At 38.4% G+C, this 23,549-nt stretch overlaps 1 protein-coding gene across 3 annotated transcripts in view; it reads right to left on the reverse strand.

The window, feature by feature from the left end:
* The window catches only part of SPAST (spastin), a 38,972-nt gene extending 15,877 nt beyond the window's left edge, over window positions 1-23,095 (reverse strand). Inside the window, exons 1-13 of one of the 3 annotated variants that reach the window (XM_006767417.2) lie at window positions 22,939-23,095; window positions 21,396-21,479; window positions 15,799-15,894; window positions 13,529-13,716; window positions 12,590-12,723; window positions 12,210-12,303; window positions 10,155-10,229; window positions 8,745-8,816; window positions 5,820-5,895; window positions 5,484-5,575; window positions 5,249-5,328; window positions 2,364-2,406; window positions 652-731 (exon numbers count right to left, since the gene is read on the reverse strand). In XM_006767417.2, coding sequence (XP_006767480.2) covers window positions 652-731; window positions 2,364-2,406; window positions 5,249-5,328; window positions 5,484-5,575; window positions 5,820-5,895; window positions 8,745-8,816; window positions 10,155-10,229; window positions 12,210-12,303; window positions 12,590-12,723; window positions 13,529-13,716; window positions 15,799-15,894; window positions 21,396-21,479; window positions 22,939-23,095 — 1,271 coding nt within the window. Of the gene's footprint in view, window positions 1-651; window positions 732-2,363; window positions 2,407-5,248; window positions 5,329-5,483; window positions 5,576-5,819; window positions 5,896-8,744; window positions 8,817-10,154; window positions 10,230-12,209; window positions 12,304-12,589; window positions 12,724-13,528; window positions 13,717-15,798; window positions 15,895-21,395; window positions 21,482-22,938 lie in introns of those variants that run through there. The other 2 variants (XM_015566334.1, XM_015566335.1) reach the window with 2 other exon arrangements.
* Window positions 23,096-23,549: the final 454 nt, after the last annotated feature.

Below are 23,549 nucleotides of genomic sequence, written 5' to 3' on the forward strand. Positions count from 1 at the left end.
AATAAAACAGGGAAAGAAAGCATTTAGATATTGTGTACTATGTTAAATAAGAACACAGATCAAACATTATTAGCAGAATTCTTTATTGGAATGACAAAGAAGGATCTCAACTATTTCAAAGTAATGCATTTGTTCTTTTTTCATTCTTATCTAGGAACTCAATGTTTATTAAAATTACTAGCTATTCACATACTTACTGAATATTACTTCATGATGTTTTTTCCAGTGATTAAAATTCACAAATGCATCTCATACTAGTTTCCACTAGTGTACCACTCAAAAAAAAAGTTAAAAATGTAAAAGTTAAAGAAAATTATGTGTAATGCAAAAGAAGTTTATAAGAAAATGTATGTTGGTGTGGGCAGATATGAGATATTTTACATTTAAAAAATTACTTTAATAACACTATAAGCTTTAATAAGTTTATAAAAGGAATATAATACCATCATATTTAGGTCATGTCTTGTATAGGATCTAGAAATTGAAATTTAGGTACCATACGTATAAGAATAAGAGATAAGAAAGAAGGTAAATGAAGCAGAGGATGAGACACTACTCATTTTATACTTGAGCTTACTTTAAACAAAACAGAAAAAGATTCCTTAAAAAAAAAAAAGAAAGCTGTAAAACAGACCAAATCAAATTACTCACCTAGCAAGTTGTGCTAGTTCTTTTTGGGTCAATGGGCTTCCCTGTTTACATAATAGATTTTTTAGTAAAAGTCGTCGTGTCTGAAAAGAAATGTTAAAAAATTATCAGTCCTAAGAATTAGCTTAATAAAATACTAGGAATCAGGTTCAAACCCCAATTCTCATTTAGGAACTGAATGATCTTACACAAATCACTCTACATTTTAAAGTCTCACTCATGTCCTTTAAAACTACCTTTTTCTTGACAGTTCCTGAGAGAGGTAAAGATAATTGAAATAAAGCATTAATGACATAGCTATTGTTACTACCAAGGATATTAAAGGTCTGAGCTAGACAATATAATTTACAAACAAAAACAAGACAGTTTTATAAAAGTATGAATCCATGAATCTCATGCATTGTAATTCAATGACTTAATAAACTTAAGAGTTTTGCAACCATCACTATAATCCAGTTTAGAACATTTCTATCACCCAGAAAATTTACTCATGCCTGTTTGCTGTTAATCCTCACTCTGACCCTTAGCCTTAGCAAATCATGGATCTGCTTTATGTTTCTAGAATTTGCCTTTTCTGAACAGGCTAATATGCAAATTGACTGAATGGCAGAATGATCGGTTGCTATGACCTGCACTGACCATCTGGGGCCAGACACTCAATGCAGGAGCTGCCCCTGGTGGTCAGTGCGCTCCCACAGGGGGAGCACCATTCAGCCAGAAGCCAGTCACATGGCTAGCGAGCGCAGCAGGGGTGGCAGGGGCCTCTTTCGCCTCTGTGGCAATGCTAAGGGCCCTTTGGAAGATGTCTGACTGTTGGGCCTAAGCCAGCAGTTTGACATCCCCTGAGGGGTCCTGGACTCTGAGAGGGTGCAGGCTGGGCTGAGGGGACCCCACCCCCGCCCCACAGTGCACAAATGTCATGCACTGGGCCTCTAGTTTCATATAAATGGAATCATGATGTGTAATATTTTACATCTGGTGTCTTTCACTGGTATAATGTGTTTGAGGTTCCTCCACATTATCCTATATAATAAAAGCCTAATATGCAAATCGACCTAATGGCGGAACTACGGGCAGAACGACTGGTTGCTATGACATGCACTGACCACCAGGGTTCAGACACTCAATGCAGGAGCTACCGTGGTGGTCAGTGTGCTCAGCCAGAAGCAGGGCTCATGGCTGGTGAGTGCAGCTGCTATGGAGGGAGCTTCTCCCGCTTCCGCGGCAGTGCTAAGGAGCAATGAGCCAAGTGGTAAGGAGCGAGGGGTCCCGACTGTGAGAGGGCACAGGCCAGGCTGAGGGATCCTCTCCACCGCCCCCCTGCCCCAGTGCACAAATATTATGCCCCGGGCCTCTAGTAGCACATAAAAGTAGCTCATTCCTTTTGTTGCTAAATATTATTCCATTAAGTAGATATACCTCATTTATCTACCTATTCACCAATTGATAAATATTTTAGATTCTTTGTAGTTCCTGGCTATTATTTATAATGCTGCCATAAAAATTTTTGCACATGTCTTTTTATAGATATATGTTTTAATTTATCTTGGGGAGACTGGTGGATCTTATGATAAGTTTATGTTTATCTTTTTAAGAAACTGCCAAACTGTTTCCCAAGTGGTTGTACCATGGGTTGGAAGACTCAATATTGTCAAGGTGGTAGTTCTTGCTTCTGCTTAAAAAATAAAAATAAAAAAAAAATCACAAACACATACCTCCTCATTTGGCAAAGACACATATACCCGTTTGGTGAAACGCCTAAAAGAAGGATTCAGAAATAGAATTTTGAATTTAAAGGTACCTCAGTTTAAGTAGTCAATGACAAGAAAAAAGCTTTAAGTATAAAGCTCAAAGCATGTGAACGCATTTTAGTCATCAATGTAAAAAATTATTTTTAGAGTTACTCTTTTAAAACTCTCCAGTTAATATTTTAAATATATATTTTTATTGATTTCTGAGAGGGAGGGAGAGGAAGAGAGAGAGAAACATCAATGATGAGAGAGAATCATTGATCGGCTGCCTCCTGCACGCCTCAACTAGGGATTGAGCCCACAACCAGGGCATGTGCCCTTGACTGGAATTGAACCCAGGACCCTTCAGTCCATAGGCTGACTCTCTATCCACTGAACTAAACTGGCTAGCTCTCTAGTTAATATTTTAAAGTCCTTAATTCAATACTGTCAGAATCAAGTTAACCATCTAGGTATGTGCATGTTGTTGTTTTTTAATTTATTTTTTTATTGATTTCAAAGAGGAAAGGGGTCAGAGAGAGAGAGACAGAAGCATCAATGATGAGAGAGAATCACTGATCAGCTGCCTCCTGCATGCCCCCTACTGGGGATCAAGCCCACAACCGGGGCATGTGCCATTGACCAGAATCGAACCCGGGACCCTTCAGTCCACAGGCAGATGCTTTATCCACTAAGCCAAACCAACTAGGGCGGTATGTTCATGTTTTTAACATGCAATAACACTTTAGAAGAAAGTATCTGATATAAGATTTTAATAAAAACATCTTTGCTCTCTTTACGAAAATAAAAACAACTAAAACTAAGGACAACAAAAACAGAAAAATAAATTTCATCATAAAGAAACTAGGTAACAGGCTGGCTGGTGTGGCTCAATTGGTTGAGCATTGTTCCATGCACCAGGATGTCACAGGTTCAATTCCCAGTCAGGGCACATGCCCGGATTGCAGGCTCCATCTCCAGAGGGTGGGTGTGCAGGAGGCAGCCGATCAATGTTTCTTTCTCATCATGTTACTATTTGTCTCTTTTCCTCTCCCTTCCTCTCTCTGAAATAAAAATACATATTCATATATTTTTAAATAGGTAATATTTACATAACTTAAATGTATGAAAAAGGGCTGCATAGGGCAGTGAAAATTACAGTGAGAAAGGAGGATACACACTGCAGATTACAGGCAGATGTCAGAGAATAGAGTTTTCCAAAGGAAAGAGACAGAGCATATTCTGAGGGGTAATAAAACCAAACTCCCCATATTTAAACTAGCTTATGAAGACTGCCTCCGTAGATCTTGTGAACCTTGGCCAATAACAGGGCAATGGCAAGGAAGGCGAGGTTGAACAAAGAAACTCAAAGACATATCATCTTTGTAAGACATCAGTCTGTCTGGCAAGATGACACACTGCCTTTATTAGTTGAAGAAGACTAAATCAACCCAATGTCTTATTTACACACAAACACTTGTTTATCAGATATGGCTTTACTACTGAATTAGTGAGACTACCTGTCAGTCCAGGCTATTCATGGGACAACTCAAAATACTTGTTCGGTATCTTAATTTTCTAGCTCTCCTCCTATAATATCCTTCCAAAATTAGGTTTTTTACAAAAACTCCCCCTATTCAAATAAAAATAAAGCAAAACAGGCAAAAGACAATCAATTTTTTAAAAAATAGTGTCAAAATAGGGGTAAAGAATACAATAAATAAAACATAGATAAAATGGAGAACATGTACAACAGGATTCTGCCATAGAGTGAATTAAAATTGTAACCAAATAGCTTACCATGAAATATAATAATTTAATGGGAAAAAATCTATGAAACGAGTTCACAGAGATACAAGGGCTCATGAAAATGAATATACAAAGGCTCAAGAAAATGAGACAATGGGAGATGAAAAAATGGACCACAAAGATAAGGAAAGCAATAAAAAAGAAAACAAAAACCACCAGAGAAACAAAGGTTGCCAAAGTAGTAGCAGAAAGGAGATAAGAAATAAGGACAACAAACTGGAAAACAGACAAATCAAAACAAAGAGACCTAAAAGTTTAAAATGATTATGGAAATTACAGAGATGAAAGAAAAAAAGATGCAACATAATGCATAAGTTGTGTGTAGAAAAAAAAATTAGTAGACAAATGAATTAGGAAAAAAAAAATCAAAGATAGTACTCAAAATAACTTTCCCAAAACAAAGGAGGTTCCAAACTATCAATTTAAACGAACATCAAATCCCAGGAAAAATAAACACAGATCAATCAACATATTTTTCAAATAACTAGATTTCAATAGTTGGAAACTGTATCCAGTACGAAGAAAAAAATTAAATTAATCGTAAATATTAATAAAAAGTAGGCTGGCTTCAGATTTTTATACTGCAACATCCAACCCTAGAAACAATGGGACAATGTTATAGATTCCTCAGGAAAAGAAAGGAAGGCTCAATGATTTCATGCTGAATCAAACTGTCCTCCCAGTACGAAGGGGATAAATTTGTTCTAACACATAAGAATAGAGAACACGACATAACTCCCATGAAACCTGTTTTTATCAGCTTCTCATGAAGCCCAGTAAAAGAAGGTAAGAATCGATTTTGAAGTTGTAGGATAATTTAATCCAACCCAGAAGAAATAAGCAGTTTGCCTAAAGCCATAAAATGAGCAGTTTTCCTGATATCCTGCTGGCCCTGTCCTCAAAAACTTCAGTTGATAACAAGAGGCCAGAGGATGAATATAAGGTAGAAAAGACTGAATTTAGTTTTCAAAATGAGAGTGAAGGAAATAAGAAATATGTGAGATGAACACATGACTACACATATCTGTCATAAATGTGTGTTTCTACATAAATCTTCCTACCTGAGAACAGCCTCATCAAGCTCTTGTGGTCTATTAGTTGCACCCATTACAAGTACTCTGTCATCTCCAGCAGACTGTACCTATAAGCCAAAAATATTGTTTTCAGTACTTTTAGAGAAAGTAGTAACAAAGTAAAACATAATAAAGATATCTGTATCTCTAATTTGGACCATTTAATAGGAAAATATATACATTAAAATGTTACCACATTAAAAATATCATAACCAATACTTACACCATCAAATTCTATTAGAAATTCAGTTTTTAGGCGTCTACTAGCATCATGTTCTCCTTCTCTTCTTTCACACAAAAGGCTATCAACTTCATCTAGAGGAAATACAAGGATAAGACGTGAATTAAAAGCCAACCTATATGAGTTATCTGAGATTAATCTAGTTTACTACTTCAATTATTAATACAGTGGGTCCTATTCAATTCATTAGATAGTCTTTAATGTTGTTTTTCTTGAAAACTTTTTCCTTTCGAATAAGCTTTCCTGTAATACCCGTTGTATATGGAGAGGGAAATTTCACAAAAGGTCAACTTACTTAGTAGGTAAACATGTTCTTACCTATAAAAATTATTGAAGGTTGAAGTTCTCGAGCCACAGCAAAAAGAGCTCTCACCAACTTCTCTCCTTCTCCCACCTAAAAGAAGGCATTACACATTATCACATTCATACAATGTAACATTATTCCAGCGTTTAAAGTTTCATGATTGAAAGTCTAGAACCTAGGAATTTAATTTCCTTTCTTTACAATAACCAAAGATTTGGTTTAAGGAATTGGGAAGAGGTACCGGAGTTTACTGAAATATCCCTTATAATTTTACAAAACACGTCATTTATTTATTATTTAATACAGTCTGGTAAGTACTATAAAAATAAAATTTATGTTTTGCTTGAAACTACATTCCTAAAACTTGAGAATGAAATAGCTTTTAGTCAAAGGTAAAACAAGAGGGAAGAAAAAGTAAGGGAGGAGAGAAAGATGCTGTACATATTCCTTTAACCCTAGATTGCAGGCAATGTATCTATCTATACATATAAAGAGGAAATATGCAAAATAGGCCAGGACACCGTAACGGGTCACGGTGGAGGTCCAGGAGGAGGTTACATGTGCAGGTGAGACCCAGAGCGGAGACGGAGACAGAGACAGGGTGCCCTGGCTCAGGCGGGCCTCCTGGAGCCGGAGCAGACATGGACAGGGATGGGGAGCCGGCCCGCAGCCTCTGTGGCCGAACGCACGCCCATAGAGGAGACGGTGGGCCCACCTCACAGGGAAGCAGCACGGTTCCCTCCCGCCTCCCAGCTCCCGCGGAAGTGGCATGGCTCCTTCCTGGCTCCCATGGGCGCTGGTGGCTTGCTTCCACCTCCCCTGAAAGCAGCACGGATCTTGCAGGCGTGCTGCGGTTCCCGCCTGCTCCTGCAGAAGCGGCGGGCGGCCTACTGCGCGCTATATTGCGTGATGGGCTACTAGTACTTATATAAAAGCAGGTAAATTAGAAAGTGCTCTACTGAACAAAACTTGCTCTATTAAGAACATCTTGAAAACTTATTCTCACAATATCACTGTCAATTAGTATCAAAATATTTCTAGGTAGTCCAGGAGGTCAATGTACACCTCTTAAGAAACCATACTAAAACCACTTTATTCACCAAAGCATCTAACAAAAGGATCATGAGATTTGGGGTAATCTGTAAAAACTATCCTGTCCTAGGTGGCATCTATTCTTTTTATTGAAAATTTCATAGCCGAAACCGGTGTGGCTCAGTGGATAGAGTGTCGGCCTGCGGACTGAAAGGTCCCAGGTTCGATTCCGGTCAAGGGCATGTACATGGGTTGCGCATACTTCCCCAGTGGGGGATATGCAGGAGGCAGCTGATCGATGTTTCTCTCTCATTGATGTTTGTAACTCTCTATCTCTCTCCTTTCCTCTCTGTAAAAACTCAATAAAATATATTTAAAAAAAAAATTTCATTAAGAAGAAAAAGAAAAAAGATCTGGCCCCAGATTGGAATTAGCAAAACAAATATTCTTGTCCTGTTCTCAGATGTAGGGTCTCCAAGGTTCTCCAGGGCTCCCCTGTGGGCCAGGCTTCTTCCTTGAACAGAAGCCTGAATTTTGGGGTCCAGCTGTGTTAAGCTATTCTCCTTTGCTAGCAATTGGTGTTGGGGTGTCATGTGATCGGGTTCTAGCTAATAAGACCTATGGGAAGTCTCTCTGGCAAAGTTTCCATTTGTTAAGTGGGAAGAGAATGAGGGGAAATTCCTTCCTGCTTGGGATGCTGTGGTGGAAGGTGTGATACTTGGCACCCAGCAGCCTCGTTGCCACTGAGGGGAGACAGGGTCAACTCTTGAAAGATGACAGTGGAGGTATTGACAGCACCAGGCTTTTCACACACTATCGAGTCACCGAGGGAAGTTTGGGAGTTCCTGTTCCAAGATCTTGTTAAGGTGAAATAATGCTTTAATTAATGGCACTGCCTCTTTTTTTGGCCAAAAGTTACCTAAATGATACACACTTTTATTCTTTCTTGCTCTAGAAATAGTTTTGTTCTTTGTTTTGTTTTGTGTGTTGTTTTTTTTTTTTTGGGGGGGGGGGGGTTGTTGTTTTTTAACAAGGCAAAAATTGGCCAGACTCTACTCATCCTGGTGTTTGTTTTCCAAACATCACTGTGAAGGATGGCGTTTCCTGAGTAACAAAGGTCTGAGCACTCGGTGGCCATGGGTTCCAATCCACTTCCTCCTCCACTAATCCCAAGGTGTGAAGATGCACTGAAAATGACAGCTATAGTTCTGCTGAGTGATTCCCTGTGCCAGCGAGGGCTGACTGCTCCCACTCACTCCTCATTTGTCAGGCCCCTCTATCAAGTATGTGACGTTACTGTCCCCATTTTACAAGAGAAACTGAGGCTCAGAGTTTCAAGGGTGCAGGCTGAGAGGTCACCTGTTATGACATTAACACTTTATGAATGAAGTAAGGCCTGAAGTGATACTTTAAGGCCTGCTCTAAATGTAAAAGCTAGATTGGAATCCCATTCTTCCAGCTTCCAAGACAGTGTTTATAAGGTGGATAAACCTACATTAATAACAATTTTACTAACAGAATTTCACATAGGAAACAAAATGTAACCAGGAAAAGAGGTATTGTTTTATAGTTACTTTTAATTACTTTACACAATTGAGAACCCTGCCAATATCTGATCTTGGATTTCTAGCCTCCAAAACTGTAAGACAATAAATTTCTGTTGTTTAAGTCAACCAGTTTATGGTACTTTGTTACACAGCCCTAGTATTTAACAGAACAATTCTAATTTTAAAAGAATTTAATAAAATGTACATGGTTTTCTACTACGAAGAGTGATATTCATCATCTCTGAATAATAGGTATAAAACTCACAGACAAGTATTTTGGTGTATGGTATTACCATTTACATTTAACATTAACATTTAAACAGTAACTTAAAACATGAAAATACTGGAAAAAATACTCACATATTTTGAAGTTAAGCTTGCAGCACTTATATTAAAGAAGGTTGCATTAGATTCTGCAGCTACTGCTTTAGCCTTTAAAAATCATAAGGGCAAATATTATATTAGTTCCATAACTTGCTTTAAAATAATAAATACATCTGATCAACTTAAGTACAAGAAAAGAATTTCTAAAAATATAAGGCATGGAACAGTCCCCAGTACTAGTATATGGCAATGTGTTCCCTTCTAAGCAATGAGCAGAAAAATCTATGAAGGGCTGTGCTTCTTTCCACTCCCTTCTTTTCCTAAGGGAAAACAGATAGGGAGAGGTGAAAAATAAAAAAAAAGGGGGGGGTGTTATTCTCTTCCTAGTTATAGAAAGATAACTAGAGAAAGATAAACAGCTAAGAAAAAAGTTACTCTTTCCTTACTTTTTCCCTCTAGAATATCTAGCTATGCAGAAGAAAGAGGTATCCACATCCTAGTAACTTTTGGCAAAAGGTAATTAGGAAAAAAAAATCTGTTGTGTGTCAATTATACTTCAATTTAAAAAAAGGAAAAAAGTCTGTATCATGTTGATTATTTAAACAAAGCTGTTAAGATAAAAAAAAGTCAAGGATTAGGAAGATGCTCAATATAGTAAGTTCTTCTAAGGTAAAAATGTTATTTAAATTGGGAAAATAATAAAAATTACACTATTAGCCCTGACCGGTTTGGCTCAGTGGATAGAGCGTCGGCCTGCGGACTCAAGCGTCCCAGGTTCGGTTCCCATCGGGGGCATGTACCTTGGTTGCGGGCACATCCCCAGTGCGGGGTGTGCAGGAGGCAGCTGATGGATGTTTCTCTCTCGTTGATGTTTCTAACTCTCTATCCCTCTCCCTTCCTCTCTCTGTAAAAACTCAATAACATATATTAAAAAAAAATTACACTATTAAATTTAATTTGCCCAAACATATTACTGAAAATAATATGTATGGTTTTCCATCTATTTTGTCATTGAAAACTAGTTTAAAAATTTAGAAAAGTATATTTTAACAAAAAGCAAGTCATAGCCCTAGCCGGTTTGGCTCAGTGGATACAGCATCGGCCTGTGGACCGAAGGTTCCTGGGTTCAATTCTGGCCAAGGACACATGCCCAAGTTGCAGGCTTGATCCCTTGTGGGGGCATGCAGGAGGCAGTCAATCAATGATTCCCTCTCATCACTGATGTTCTTATCTGTCTCTCCCTCTCCCTTCTTCTCTGAAATCAATAAAAATATATTTTAAAAAAAGCAAGTCATACATAGTAGACTCAGGTGACATTTATAATACTTCCAATAATAAAGATAAATTTTTAAAAAATCACAATAGGTTCAGGGACAATGTAAAATTATTCAAAATTATTAGCCCTAATATCTTAATAGAACATTCAAATTTAAGAAGAATTCTTACCAGCATTGTTTTCCCATTTCCAGGTGGACCAAAGAGTAACAATCCTCTGGCAGGAGCTCTAAGCCCTGTAAACAACTTAAACATATACACACAATTATGATTCTGAAGATACTTTTTCCAGGCATTTTAAAAATTATTTGTCATCTAAAAAGGACTATTTTCAGTAGCATCCTCCAAAACAGAGCTGCCCAGAGCTCTAAAGAGAACACAATAAACTAGTATAATTATTAAAAACAGAAGAAAATAAAATAAAACCAAATCCTCATTGATCAAAATGAAAGCTAACTTGTTGAACAAGCCATATTATTGAACATAGGTATGCTTCTTTACTTCCTTTAGAAATCTCACCAAAATAATAGTAAATGAGTAAAAAGATAAAAATCTTCAAAAGAAAAAGAATAGAAGGAATGGGAAAGGAGACAACACAGGGCACAACAAATGTTAGTAGATGGAAAATTCATAACGTGTGGTAAGTTATTTAGCAGAGCTGAGGGAGCTAAAATCTAAGTGCCTGCTTGTGGAGGGATAGCTAGATACAAGGAGCAAGCTGATCCCATATAATAAAAGCCTAATATGCAAATCGACTGACTGGCAGAATGGCAGGTTGCTATGATGCGCACTGACCACCAGGGGGCAGACGCTCAATGCAGGAGCTGCCACCTGGTGGTCAGTGCACTTCCATATGGGGAGTGCCACTCAGCCAGAAGCTAGCTCATGGCTGGCCAGCGCAGAGGTGGTGGCAGGAGCCTCTCCCACCTCCGTGGCAGCACTAAGAATGTCCAACTAACGGTTTAGACCCAATCCCCTGGGGGCCTAAGCCTTTAGTTGGACATCCCCCGAGGGCTCCCTGGCTGCCCCATGGTGGTAAGTGCGCTCCTACAGGGGGAGTGCCACTCAGTCAGAAGCCAGGCTCATGGCTGACAAGCGCAGCAGCGGTGGCGGGAGCCTCTCCTGTCTCCAGGGCAGCGCTAAGGAGCAGTGAGGAGGCGAGCGGTAAGGAGCGAGGGGTCCCAGACTGCGAGAGGGCGCAGGCCTGCCTGAAGGACCGCCCCCCCCACCCAGTGCATGAATTTCATGCACTAGGCCTCTAGTATGAACAAAAAACCCTGGAAAAGCTCAGGAAGTGGAGGCATCGGGTACCAGAGAAAGCATCAGTAAGGTAGGCAGCCCAAAACAGAAATGATTAAAAGTTTGTATGAAGAACTGAACATATGTTCCTGTAAGCCTTTTCCCAGCCCCACCAACAGCACTTAGGCAAGTATTCCTCTTCCATAACCAAAGCAGGTACAGGTTTTATTCTAGAGAAATTAAACCAGAGTCTCCAGACTCAGGGACACTGGGTTTAGCAAGAGTCAACGGTGAATCACCAGGCTGATAACACTTCAATTAATAGTGAAGGTGTATGAACTCCCTGCGCCAAAATATGTTTTTATTAATTCGAGAGAGAGAGAGAGAGATAGAGAGAGAGAGAGAGAGAGAGAGAGAAACATTGATGAGAGAGAAACACTGTCAGCTGACTCCTACACATTCCCTACTGAGGATCCAGCTGTCAACTGGGGAATGTGCCCTGACCAGCGATCGAACCGGCAACCTCTTTGTACATGGAATGATGCTCAACCAATATGAACCATCCTAGCCAGGCAAGGTGTTGAAGCATTTGAAGTGGATGATACTAAACTTTTTTAAAAAATTATATATTTTTTTAGAGGTTTTAGGCTTACAGAAAATTGAATGGAAAAGTACAGAGTTCCCGTATAACTCCTAACCTCCCATTTCTCCCATTATTAACATCCTGCATTAGTGTGGTACACTTATTTTAAGTAATGAACCAATACTGATACATTATTATTAACTAAAGTCCATAGTTTACATTAGGGTTCACTGTTTGTATCATGTAATCCACTATTACAGTATCATACATAATCATTTCCCTGCCCTAAAAATATCCACTGTGATATGAATTAATCATTCTAGCATAGCTCAAACATTTCTTTAATGTTACTACAGATTCAGTAATAGCTGATGTTACAGAAAATAATAACATATAACCCTTACCTCAGGCCTCAGAGAAGGAAGAATGACAATTTCTTGTAATGCTTGTTTTGCTAATTCTTGACCAGCTACATCATCAAATTTAACAGCCGTTCCACTAAGAAACAGAATTTCAATTATCTCCACAATAGAAATATGCTTCAGTTATTATAAAATACAGTTTATGGTCTATGAAACATGGTCATTTTATGTTAACTGTGAAAACTATAGGTAATCAATAAAACAATCATTTTCTACATGTACTGTATAATAATTAAAAACCATTATAAGAACTAAATATGTAAATTAGACAAGTATTTAACTATTTCACTCATGATACATTTTATAAATAAGATTCAAAAATAGAAACTGTAAAACAAAATAGTTCAGATGGCAAAACTTACTTGTCTACAATTTCATTCATTATAAGGTTAGCAAGGTTACTGTCCACGTTCCTAAAATTCTTCAAGTCTTTCTTTTTACGAGCAGCAGTTGTAGGGGTTGAAGGTTTATTTGTTCGATTTGTTTTTGGTGTACTCTTAAAGGAAACAAGTTTTAACGTGAAAATACAACCTAACATTTACATTTTTCACAAGTGAATTAACTTTAAAGTTCACAGAGATTCAAAAATATAAACATTTTTTAAATGTATATTTACTCCAATGGTATTCACTAAAGAAGTACATTTGGCATGCAGTAGGTTAATAGAGGATTTTATCCAGAGATTTAGTTACTAAAGGTAAAAAGGCTCTATATCAATGCAATCATGTAATTTTGATCCTTGTTAGAACTGTATGTATGTTTAATGTTACAAAACATTTATATAGATTTAAATAATTAAAAGAATAATGAAATTAAAATGAACTAACTACATAGCATTATATAAAAGTGGATAAGCAAACTAACTATAAATAAAGCCTAATTAGGATCAAAAGGAGGTAAAATAAGATATGCTTTTTAACAGCAAGTTGCCCTGATTTTTTTTTTAAGAAAAATTATATTTAGTTTTATGGAAACAAATCAATCCTTTAAGGCAGCGGTTCTCAACCTGTGGGTCGCGACCCCTTTGGGGGTCGAACGACCCTTTAACAGGGGTTGCCTAAGACCATCGGAAAACACATATATAATTACATATTGTTTTGCGATTAATCACTTTGCTCTAATTATGTTCAATTTGTAACAATGTAATTGGGGGTCACCACAACATGAGGAACTGTATTAAAGGGTCGCGGCATTAGGAAGGTTGAGAACCACTGCTTTAAGGTATCATAAAGTACTTGTAATAAACTGAAGCAAGCACATCATGTTGAAATTTTTCTATTTGCAATTCTATCTCCAAATACCTTATGAGTGGCAGTTGCAGGACCAGGACCCTGTCTCACTCCAGAAACCATGGATAAGCCACTGCAACTGGGTGCTCTGTGGTGGCCTGAAAGACCTGTGGATCCAGCTTTCATAACTGTCTTTGAACGAGGCAGCGAATTACTAGGGTGTGTTAAGGGATCTTTTCTTTTTGGAACTGCTCCACTTTCTATTAAGGAAACAGTAAAATCGCTATGGTTAGAAAATTGTGGTTTAACATTATAAAAGTAATAATAAAAACTAAGTAGCTCAGTTGGTTAGAGCGTAATACCCATATGCAAAGGTTGCAGGTTCAATCCCGGGTCAGGTCACAAACAATGATCAAGCAATGGGCCCAGCTGGGAGGTCAGTTTGATTCCCAGTCAGGTTGTGGGCTCGATCTCCAGAGTGGGGCCTGCAGGAGGCAGCAAATCAACGATTCTCTCTAATCACTGATATTTGCATCTCTCTCCCTCTCCAAAACCAATAAAAAACATTTATTTATTTATTGAATTTATTAAATATTTTTATTGATTTCAGAGTGGAAGGGAGAGGGATAGAGAGATAGAAACATCAATGATGAGAGAGAATCATTGATTGGTTGCCTCCTGCATGCCCCACACTGGGGCTCGAGCCCGCAACGTGGGCATGTGCCCTTGGCTGGAATCGAACTTGGGACACTTTAGTCTGCAGGCCGAAGCTCTATCCACTGAGCCAAACCAGCTGGGGCAAAATATATTTAAAAAAAAAATCAACCAGCATATATAATTTATTTAATAAATAAATAAAAATTTTGCTTGGCAGAAAAATATAAGGGGACCACGCACGTGGAATGAAGTAAAGAGAATCTAGACAACAACAGGAATGCATATAAGCTTTTCAAGGCCAGGAAATTTTTGCCGTTTATCCTGGTAGGATTATTAGGATCTCAAATCTGTACTTTGGAAGCTTAACTATTTATATGTGGTAAATTCTTACATTTCTTTCTTTTCAAAAAGTTTTTTATGAAAATGTCAGCGTTTCACAGCAGTGCTAAGAGAAACAGATAAAATACTTATCTCTATACTTGAAATGTTATTTTAAGTCAGGTACAGGAAGAAATGAGAAGAGAAATATAGCTACTGATGCAGAGCTCTGAACTGGAAATCAAACCTACGTGAAAAATCTAAGGGATCACTGAAACCACAGGGAAAGATTTAATTAATGACCAACTGTCTCTTTCATCTATAGAAATCCACTTACACTAACTTTTCTCTTTTGAAATCTTGTAAGTTTTGTATTGCATATGAATAAAGAAGGCAGTGGTCTTACAGTGTGGACTAAGGGTGTTTCTTCCTTTTTTTTTAATTTACACAAAGCAATAATTACATCAATAAAATTTAAGCTCCGGACATGAAACTAATGTTGAATAAGTCACCAATAAAACTGACCAAGATGTCAGAGAACCTAGGAAAGGAAGATTCTTCCCACCAAAACAAAATTTAAAAAGCATTTAATGTTCTGTAAGAGTTCATACCTGAAAGTTCATGAAAAACAAATTTAACCCATAATAAAAAATAGTACTCCAGTGTTTCTCCTCACTTTGTGAATTCAGCTTCAAATTTTTTCTAGCAGGTATTATGATAAAACATTCATGTATAGCCCTGGCTGGTTTGGCTCGGTGGATAGAGCGTCAGCCTGCGGACTGAAGGGTTCCGGGTTCGATTCTGGCCAAGGGCATGTGCCTTGGTAGCGGGCGCATCCCCAGTGGGGAGTGTGCAGGAGGCAGCTGATTGATGTTTCTCTCTCATCGATGTTTCTGGCTCTCTATCCCTCTCCCTTCCTCTCTGTAAAAAATCAATAAAATATATTTAAAAAAACCAAAAAGACATTCATGTATAGCATACATGAAAACTGATTTATAAGAAAAATAAAAATTTATCTTACAAAACCACCTCTTCATAAAAACCTGGTTTAGCTACCCATGGAAAAAACTACAAAAGCTAAAAATACAATAGAAACAAAGAATAATTTAAACTTAGAAAAATAAGTCTTTGTATTTTATGATTTGAAAAATTAGAGGTTGCAAAAAAGCACATTGATAATGGCTATATCTTATTTGTTACATGTTTATATATGAATGATAGGGATACTGTATTTTCAACATAGCCCTGTGCAAACAAAAAACAATCAAAACTACCGCTATAAAATCAAATCAACATTATCAGGTTAAGTGGGACTTTACTTTGCATGCAAACTTTATTATTTTACATGTTAGTTAACCTAAACCCACCTGACTGGAGCTGTCCATTACGGCATGTCAAGTTAGTACTGTCATTATAGACGTCAGTTTGTGATTTGGAAAATTGCAAAACTGGTTGCAGCTTCTCTATGCAACAGAGGGGGGTAAGAAAGAATAAACAAAAATAAAAAATACATAATGAACATAATGATACATGTGAAAATGAAAAATGAGTTAAAAGTGTTACGAGACTGTTACATGATGAAGGGTCTTGCATTTTTATAAAATTCTCCTAAAAATATAATTAGTAAAAACTCAGACATTAAAATAGCAACAGAAATTAGCAAATGAATGGCTATGTTAAAAATATGCCTTATTCAGGTTTGGTAACCTGAGGCAGTTCCATATCACTATTATCACCAGCAAATATTTTCTGAAAATCTAGTATGTCCAAGTCATTGGGTAGAAAGAGCAGCATGGAGATAAATAAATGAATATGGTTTATACCATCCATATATTTATTAAATACTAGAGGCCTGGTGCACAAAATTCATGCAAGAGAGGGAGGTTCCTCAGCCTAGGTTCCTGCACCTTCTTGCAATCCAGGACCCCTCAGGGGATGTCCGACTGCCAGTTTAGGCCCGATGGCTTCTAACTGCTCGCCTGCCTGCCTGATTGCCCCTAACGACTGACAGTTTAGCCTCATTGGCTCCTAACCATTCGCCTGCTTGCCTGATCATCCCTAACTGCTCGCCTGCCTGCCTGATCATCCCTAACCACTCTGCCTGCCTGCCTGATCACCCCTAACTGCTCGCCTGCCTGCCTGATCACCCCTAACCGCCTCTGCCTCAGCCCCCGCTGCAGCGGCTTCGTCCCGAAGTCAGGAATGATGTTTGGCTGTCCGGTCTAATTAGCATATCACACTTTTATTATTATAGACTAGAGGCCCAGTGCATGAAAACTCATGCACTGGAAGGGGTCCCTCAGCCCAGCCTGCCCCATCTCACAATCCGGGAGCCCTCAGAGGCGGGTGGTGACTTGGCAATCAGGGGAGGGCGATGCCCCATCACACCTCTGCTGCTGCCAATGCCGGCAGTGCAAGCCTTGGCCGGCCCTGGTTACCTGAGCCTCGAGCTTGCCTGTGCCTTGGGCTGGCCCTGGACTGCTGTGGGACTGAGGGGACTGGGGGTCTCTGGAGGCATGCACATGGAGTGGCTGGGCCAGCCTAGGGGCAGGCCTGGCCTTGATGCGCGCCTGCCTCTCCTGGTGGGGCTGAGGGGACTGGACGCTGCAATCTTATGGCTGTGGGCACCGCCATCTTTGAGGGCAGGGTAGTCAATTAGATATTCCCTCCTTATTGGCTGTAGGTGCCACCATCTTTGAGGGAAGGGCAGTCAATTAGCATATTCCCTCTTTATTGGCTGTGGGTGCTGCCATCTTTGTGACAGTGTGAGGGTCAATTAGCATATTCCCCTCTTTATTAGATAGGGTAATTGGCAACTTACAACACAAATTTTTTTTAAAAAAGAGATTGTATAGTATAAAAGAAAGAGAACATTAAAAAGGCTTTCCAGAAAAAGTGGTCTGTGAGTTGGCTAGGATTTGAAAAGATAAAAAGGACATTTCAGAAAAGAATGGTACTTAAAATGACACAGAAGGAAACTACAAGGAGTGTCTAAAAAGTGCCATATTCAATTACCTTAACACATGTCAAGCAAAAGATAAAGGCAATAAAGCAGAATGGCTAAAGCATGCTTCAGAACTGTGTTTAATACCTTACCATTTATTTGTGCACACTTGTATCAGTAGTCTCCCTTTATCTGCAGGGGATACATTCCAAGACCCCCAGTGGATCCCTGAAAGCACGGATAGTACCGAACCCTACATACACTATGGATTTTCCTATACAAACACACCTATAATAAAGTTTAACTTACAAATTAGGCACAGTAACAGATTAGCAGCAATAACTAACAAAATGGAACAATTACAATATACTGTAATAAAAGTTATATGAATGTGGTCTCTCTCTAAAAACTGATCTGATCACTGAGACGGCTACTAAGTGACTAATAGGCAAGTAGCAAATAGTGTGGATGTGCTGGACAAAGGGATGATTTACAAAGGGACAGAGTGAGAAGACTTGAGATTTCATCATGCTTCTCAGAACAGCATGCAATTTAATTATACACTGATTCTTTCTGGAATTTTCCATTTAATATTTTTAGATTGAAATTGATTGCAGGTAACTGAAACTACACAAAACAAAACCATAAGGGGAGAATTAGTACTATACACAAAGATTATCTGTAAAAAGGATGCAGAGAACCTGAACCAGTTTGGCTCAGTGCATAGAGCGTCAGACCTCAGACTGAAGGTCCCTGGTTCGATTCTGGTCAAGGGCATGTACCTTGGTTGTAGGCTCAATCCCCAGTAGGGGGCGTATGGGTGGCAGCTGATTGATGTTTCTCATAGAGTTTCTAGCTCTCTATTCCTCTCCCTTCCTCTTTATAAAATCAATAAAAAGGATACAGAGAGCCAAACCGGTTTGGCTCAGTGGATGGAGCGTCGGCCTACGGACTGAAAGGTCCCAGGTTCGATTCCGGTCAAAGGCATGTACCTTGGTTACGGGCACATCCCCAGTTGGCGGTGTGCAGGAGGCAGCCGATTGATGTTTCTCTCTCATCGATGTTTCTAACTCTCTATCCCTCTCTCTTCCTCTCTGTAAAAAAAATCAATAAAATGTATTTTTTTAAAAAAAAGGATACAGAGAAACTGGTGACAGCAGCTGCCCCTGGGGAAGGGAAAGGAGTGGTTGGAGAATATTATGGGATGATTGATTTTTATACTTAAACTTTTGTGGCATGTGCCTGTATCACCTATTTTAAAAATTAACCTAAAATATAAAAGGATTATTTCAATTCTATCCCTACTTCAAATAACAACAAATTTTCTCTCATGATCTAGGAATAGGCCTACCTAGCACCTGAAGCTCAAGAGGGTAGCGGTTTGAAATTCCTTGCCACCCTACATCACTGCTGCACTCTTTTTCCCAATTCAAGTCAATCAATACTGCTAGTTGACAAACATCCTGCTCTACCACTTACTAGCATTAACTTGCTTTAGCTTCAGTTTTCTGATGGTCTCAAGGATTAAATAAAATCCTATATAATAAAAGCCTAATATACTAAGTGTCCAGTCATCTGCTCAACCAATCAAAGCATAATATGCTAATGATATAATATGACGTGCACTGACCACCAGGGGGCAGATGCTCCAACTGTTAGGTTAGCTTGCTGCTGGGGCCCGGCTGATGGGTGAGCGAGACTGGCTGGACATGTCCTGGAGCTCTCCTGAGGTCCCTCCCTGGCTGGTCAACCTTCCACATTCCTCCAACGTGCACCGGTGGGGTCCCTTAGCCTGGCTTGCACCCTCTTGCAATCCGAGACCCCACAGGGAATGTAGGAGAGCTGGTCTCAGCCTGATCACACAAGCCAGGCTGAGGGACCCCATTGGTGCATGAATTCACTGAGTATATACATATATACATAAAGTACCTACCCTCTGTCAGTCACAACAGAGGCTCAATTTTTACATTAATATTGTTGAAACATTCCAAGTTATCATAACTGATTATTTTCTTCAATATTAGAAAGTCAATGAATACATGCACAAATATACCACATATATACTAACTCTCCTAAACTTCCATTTCTATGGTTAGACAAGTAGGCATCATGCTTGGTTTATGGTATACCACACATGCTTTTGGGACAGGTTAAATAGCAGCTACCCTTTTTGCAAAAAGCACAAAGTACTGCACAGCTTTTGTATCCTAGAACCGGATGACAGAATATACCTCAGAGCTGGGGTTTTTGTTGTTCTTGTTAGTTAACAGGTAGGTCATCTGATTTTTCTCAATGATAATACTGTTCAAATCACCATACTGAGAAGGAACCTTTTGTGTTGGCAAAAGATATAAATTAGAGCCTGGCCAGTATGGCTCAGCAGTTGAGGGCTGACCCAGGAATCAAGAGGTCAGAGGTTCAATTTCTGGTGGGCACAATCCCCAGTAGAGAGCGTGCAGGAGGCAGCCAATCGATGATATTCCTCTCTCATCAATGTTTCTCTCTATCCCTCTCCATTCCTCTCTCTAAAAGTCAATTTAAAAAATAATATAAGTAATATAAATTATAAAACTGATTTGTAAATGTCTTCTTTATTAACACTCTCTTCAATGGAATGTAACAAAAGTTCACATAAACATTCATTATACAGTAAAAATAATCAGAAATTAAATCCTTAGCTTTGATAATAACTAGGACGGGGGATATTTTCCCATTAGTTTTCAAAGAGACTGGGAGAGAGAGGGAATGACAAAGAGAAACATTGATGTGAGAGAAACACATCAATTGGTTGCCTCCTGCCCAAGCCCCAACCAGGGCCCAGGTCAGGGAGGAGCCTGCAACCAAGGTATGCGCCTTTGACCAGAATCGAATCCAGGACCCTTTAAATGCATGGAAACACACACACACGTACATAGTAGCAGTACACTGCTAGTGTGAACCTGTTCCTATTCATTTTTGTTCAAGAATGTAAACTTAGTTTAACGCTTCTTTTTAGAATGACTAAACATTGTGCAATCAATAATTTAAAATAAAACAGTAATCTTGTTTCTTGATCCTTTCACTTGCAATCCCCATACAATCATCTACTTAAAAGGAAAATTTGCCCTGGCCGATGTGGCTTAGTTGGTTGATTTCTAGTCAGGGCATATATCTGCGTTGTGGGCTCGATCCCCAGTGTGGGACGTACAGAAGGCAGCCGATCAATGATTCTTTCTCATCATTGATGTTTCAATTTCTCTCTCCCTTAATCTCTGAAATCAATAAAAATGTATATATATATTTAAAAAGCTATATCTTGTATTTGAGAGTCATATGATCTTTGTATCAACTATTTAACTCTGTCACTGTAGCATGAAAGCAGCCAGTGTATAAACAAATGAGAGTTGCCCTAACCGGTTTGGCTCAGTGGATAGAGCGTCAGCCTGCAGACTCAAGGGTCCCAGGTTTGAGTCCGGTCAGGGGCATGTACCTTGGTTGCAGGCACATCCCCAGTGGGGAGTGTGCAGGAGGCAGCTGATCGATGTTTCTCTCTCATTGATGTTTCTAACTCTCTATCCCTCTCCCTTCCTCTCTGTAAAAAAATCAATAAAATATATATTTAAAAAAAAAGAAAGAAAGAAAGAAATGAGAGTAGCTGTGTGCCAATTCATAAAAATGGGCAGTGAACTGGGATTAGCTCATGGGCTGTAATTTACAAGCCTTTGGTATAGATAAATCAAGACTATGGGGTAAACTAAAAAAAACTTTAACTATGTACTTATTAATGCATTGAAAAATAGCAATAAAATACGCATCACATGCTAGCAAAAAAAAAGAAAAAGACTATGGGCTCATAGTTATTAAAGCTAAGTGATGGATAATTATCATTATACTCTTCTATTTTGCATGTTAGAACTTTTCTATAAGAAAAAAGCCTAGATCACATTATCAAGATCATTCATCTATTTCCATCTACATTAAACGTTTCAATGAACACACATTTCAGATACAATTCATTCCAATTATAAAATTCATTGATACCTAGAAGTTGTAAACGGTCCTTGGCCATAACCAAATTAGTCATCATTTTAGCTTGAAGGCGTCTAGCTCTTTCACATTGTTCACCTGAAAGAAAAGAAAAGAAAAAAAAAAGGAATTAAAATACCTATGTTTCCTTACTAATATTGCTTCAAGATAAAATATTAGCCCACCTAATATCATGGGGAGTCAGAGTCTTTATAAAAAGAATTTAGAAAAGTCTGGCCAGTGTGGCTCAGTGGTTGAGCATCCACCCATGAACCAAGAGGTCACTGGTTCGATTCCCAGTCAGGGCACAGGCATAGGTTTAGGGCTTAATCCCCAGTGGGGGTGTGCAGGAGAAAAAAACATTGGTGATATTTCTCTCTCATTGATGTTTCTATCTCTCTCCCTTTCTCTCTCTGTAAAAATCAATAAAAACATATATACTTTTTAATACATTTTTATTGATTTCAAAGAAGGAGCCGAAACCGGTTTGGCTCAGTGGATGGATATACATATATATATATATAAAAAGGAGAAGTAAGGAGGAGAGGGAGACAGAAACATCCATGATGAGAATCATTGATTGGCTTCCTCCTGCACACCCCTACTGGGGATCGAGCCTGCAACCCAGGCATATGCCCTTGACTGGAATTGAACCCGAGACCCTTCAGTCCACAGTCCGATGCTCTAACCACTGAGCAACCAGCTAGTAAAAACATATCTTAAAAATTAATAAAATATTATTTTCAATTAATAACTTTCAAAAAATAAGCTACAGTTCTATATGCTGGTTTCAGATCTACTGTGGTATTCCATGAATTTTGAAACTTATTTCTTACCCTACAATTTTTTAATTTAGATGATAGGAAAGTAAAGATATGACATAGCTACTTTGGTTTTAAAAAGACAAATGTGAATCAAAGTAAAACACTTATAGTGCACACTCTAACATGCAGCCAAGCAATACAAGTGAAAAGGGGAGTCTGTAGATTAACCACTCCCCACTGCCTCAACAATGTAGAAAGATTTCAAAAATATGACTATAGATTAATATTTTGGGTGGGAAGAAAGGTATCACACTTGGAGGCAGGTTAAGATCAAAGACACCCAGGTATATTATATCAACTTTATTTTAATAAAAAGAAAAAAGAAGCACACGTGTGTGTACCTGCACACAGCACCCAGGTATAATTAGTCAACCCTTTTCTTACTGTAGGAAAGTGAAACTGTTATAGTGAAAATTGGTACCAAAAAAAAATATGGCTAAATATAAGGCTAAAACATCACTAACAGCAGGTCCAAGGACACAAGTAATACACTGTTTTTTTGCCTGACTACTACAGGCAATCAATCAAGTTTGAGCATTTCTGGTTATAACTTTATTTCTGCCTAGATAAAAACACATGAACTTTAAGTCTACAAACATTAACATAGGCTGATTACATTTAAAAATTACGTTTTTAAAAACGTTTAAATAGTTTTATTAAGACAAATGGATCTAAAATCAAGGCATTGTGAATATAATCTGATGGCTCCTAAACAAATGTAAATATAACCTTACCTTGTCCTGTAACTATGACAGCTATTCCTTTTTCTAGTTCTTCAATACCTTTCTTATACCATTCCACAGCTTGCTCCTTTTGTCCTGCTTTAAAAGAGAAATAATTATCTGTATATATCACAAGTATAAAGAACACACTAAATATCTCCCAAAGCATTCTGTTATTAGGTATACATGAAAAAGAAGCTTGTGCCGAAACCAGTGTGGCTCAGTAGATAGAGTGTCGGCCTGCGGACTGAAAGGTCCCAGGTTCAATTCTGGTCAAGGGCATGTACCTTGGTTGCGGGCACATCCCTAGTAGGAGATGTGCAGGAGGCAGCTGATCGATGTTTCTCTCTCATCGATGTTTCTAACTCTCTATCTCTCTCCCTTCCTCTCTTTAAAAAAAATCAATAAAATATATTTAAAAAAAAAAAAGAAAAGAAAAAGAAGCTTGTGATAAAATAAATTTGAAAACTATTACTATATGACTTCTCAGTATCGTTAGCATCTTAACATATTTGTGAATCTCCAAGAGGTGGACATAGGCTTCAATGAAGGAAGTCTTATGCAGAAAGGAGGCCAATGTAAATGACCTGAATTTAATCTCCCCGACTTTCATCTTTAAAAAA

Source organism: Myotis davidii, unplaced genomic scaffold (genome assembly GCF_000327345.1).
Source record: "Myotis davidii unplaced genomic scaffold, ASM32734v1 scaffold238, whole genome shotgun sequence".
NCBI lineage: Eukaryota > Metazoa > Chordata > Mammalia > Chiroptera > Vespertilionidae > Myotis > Myotis davidii.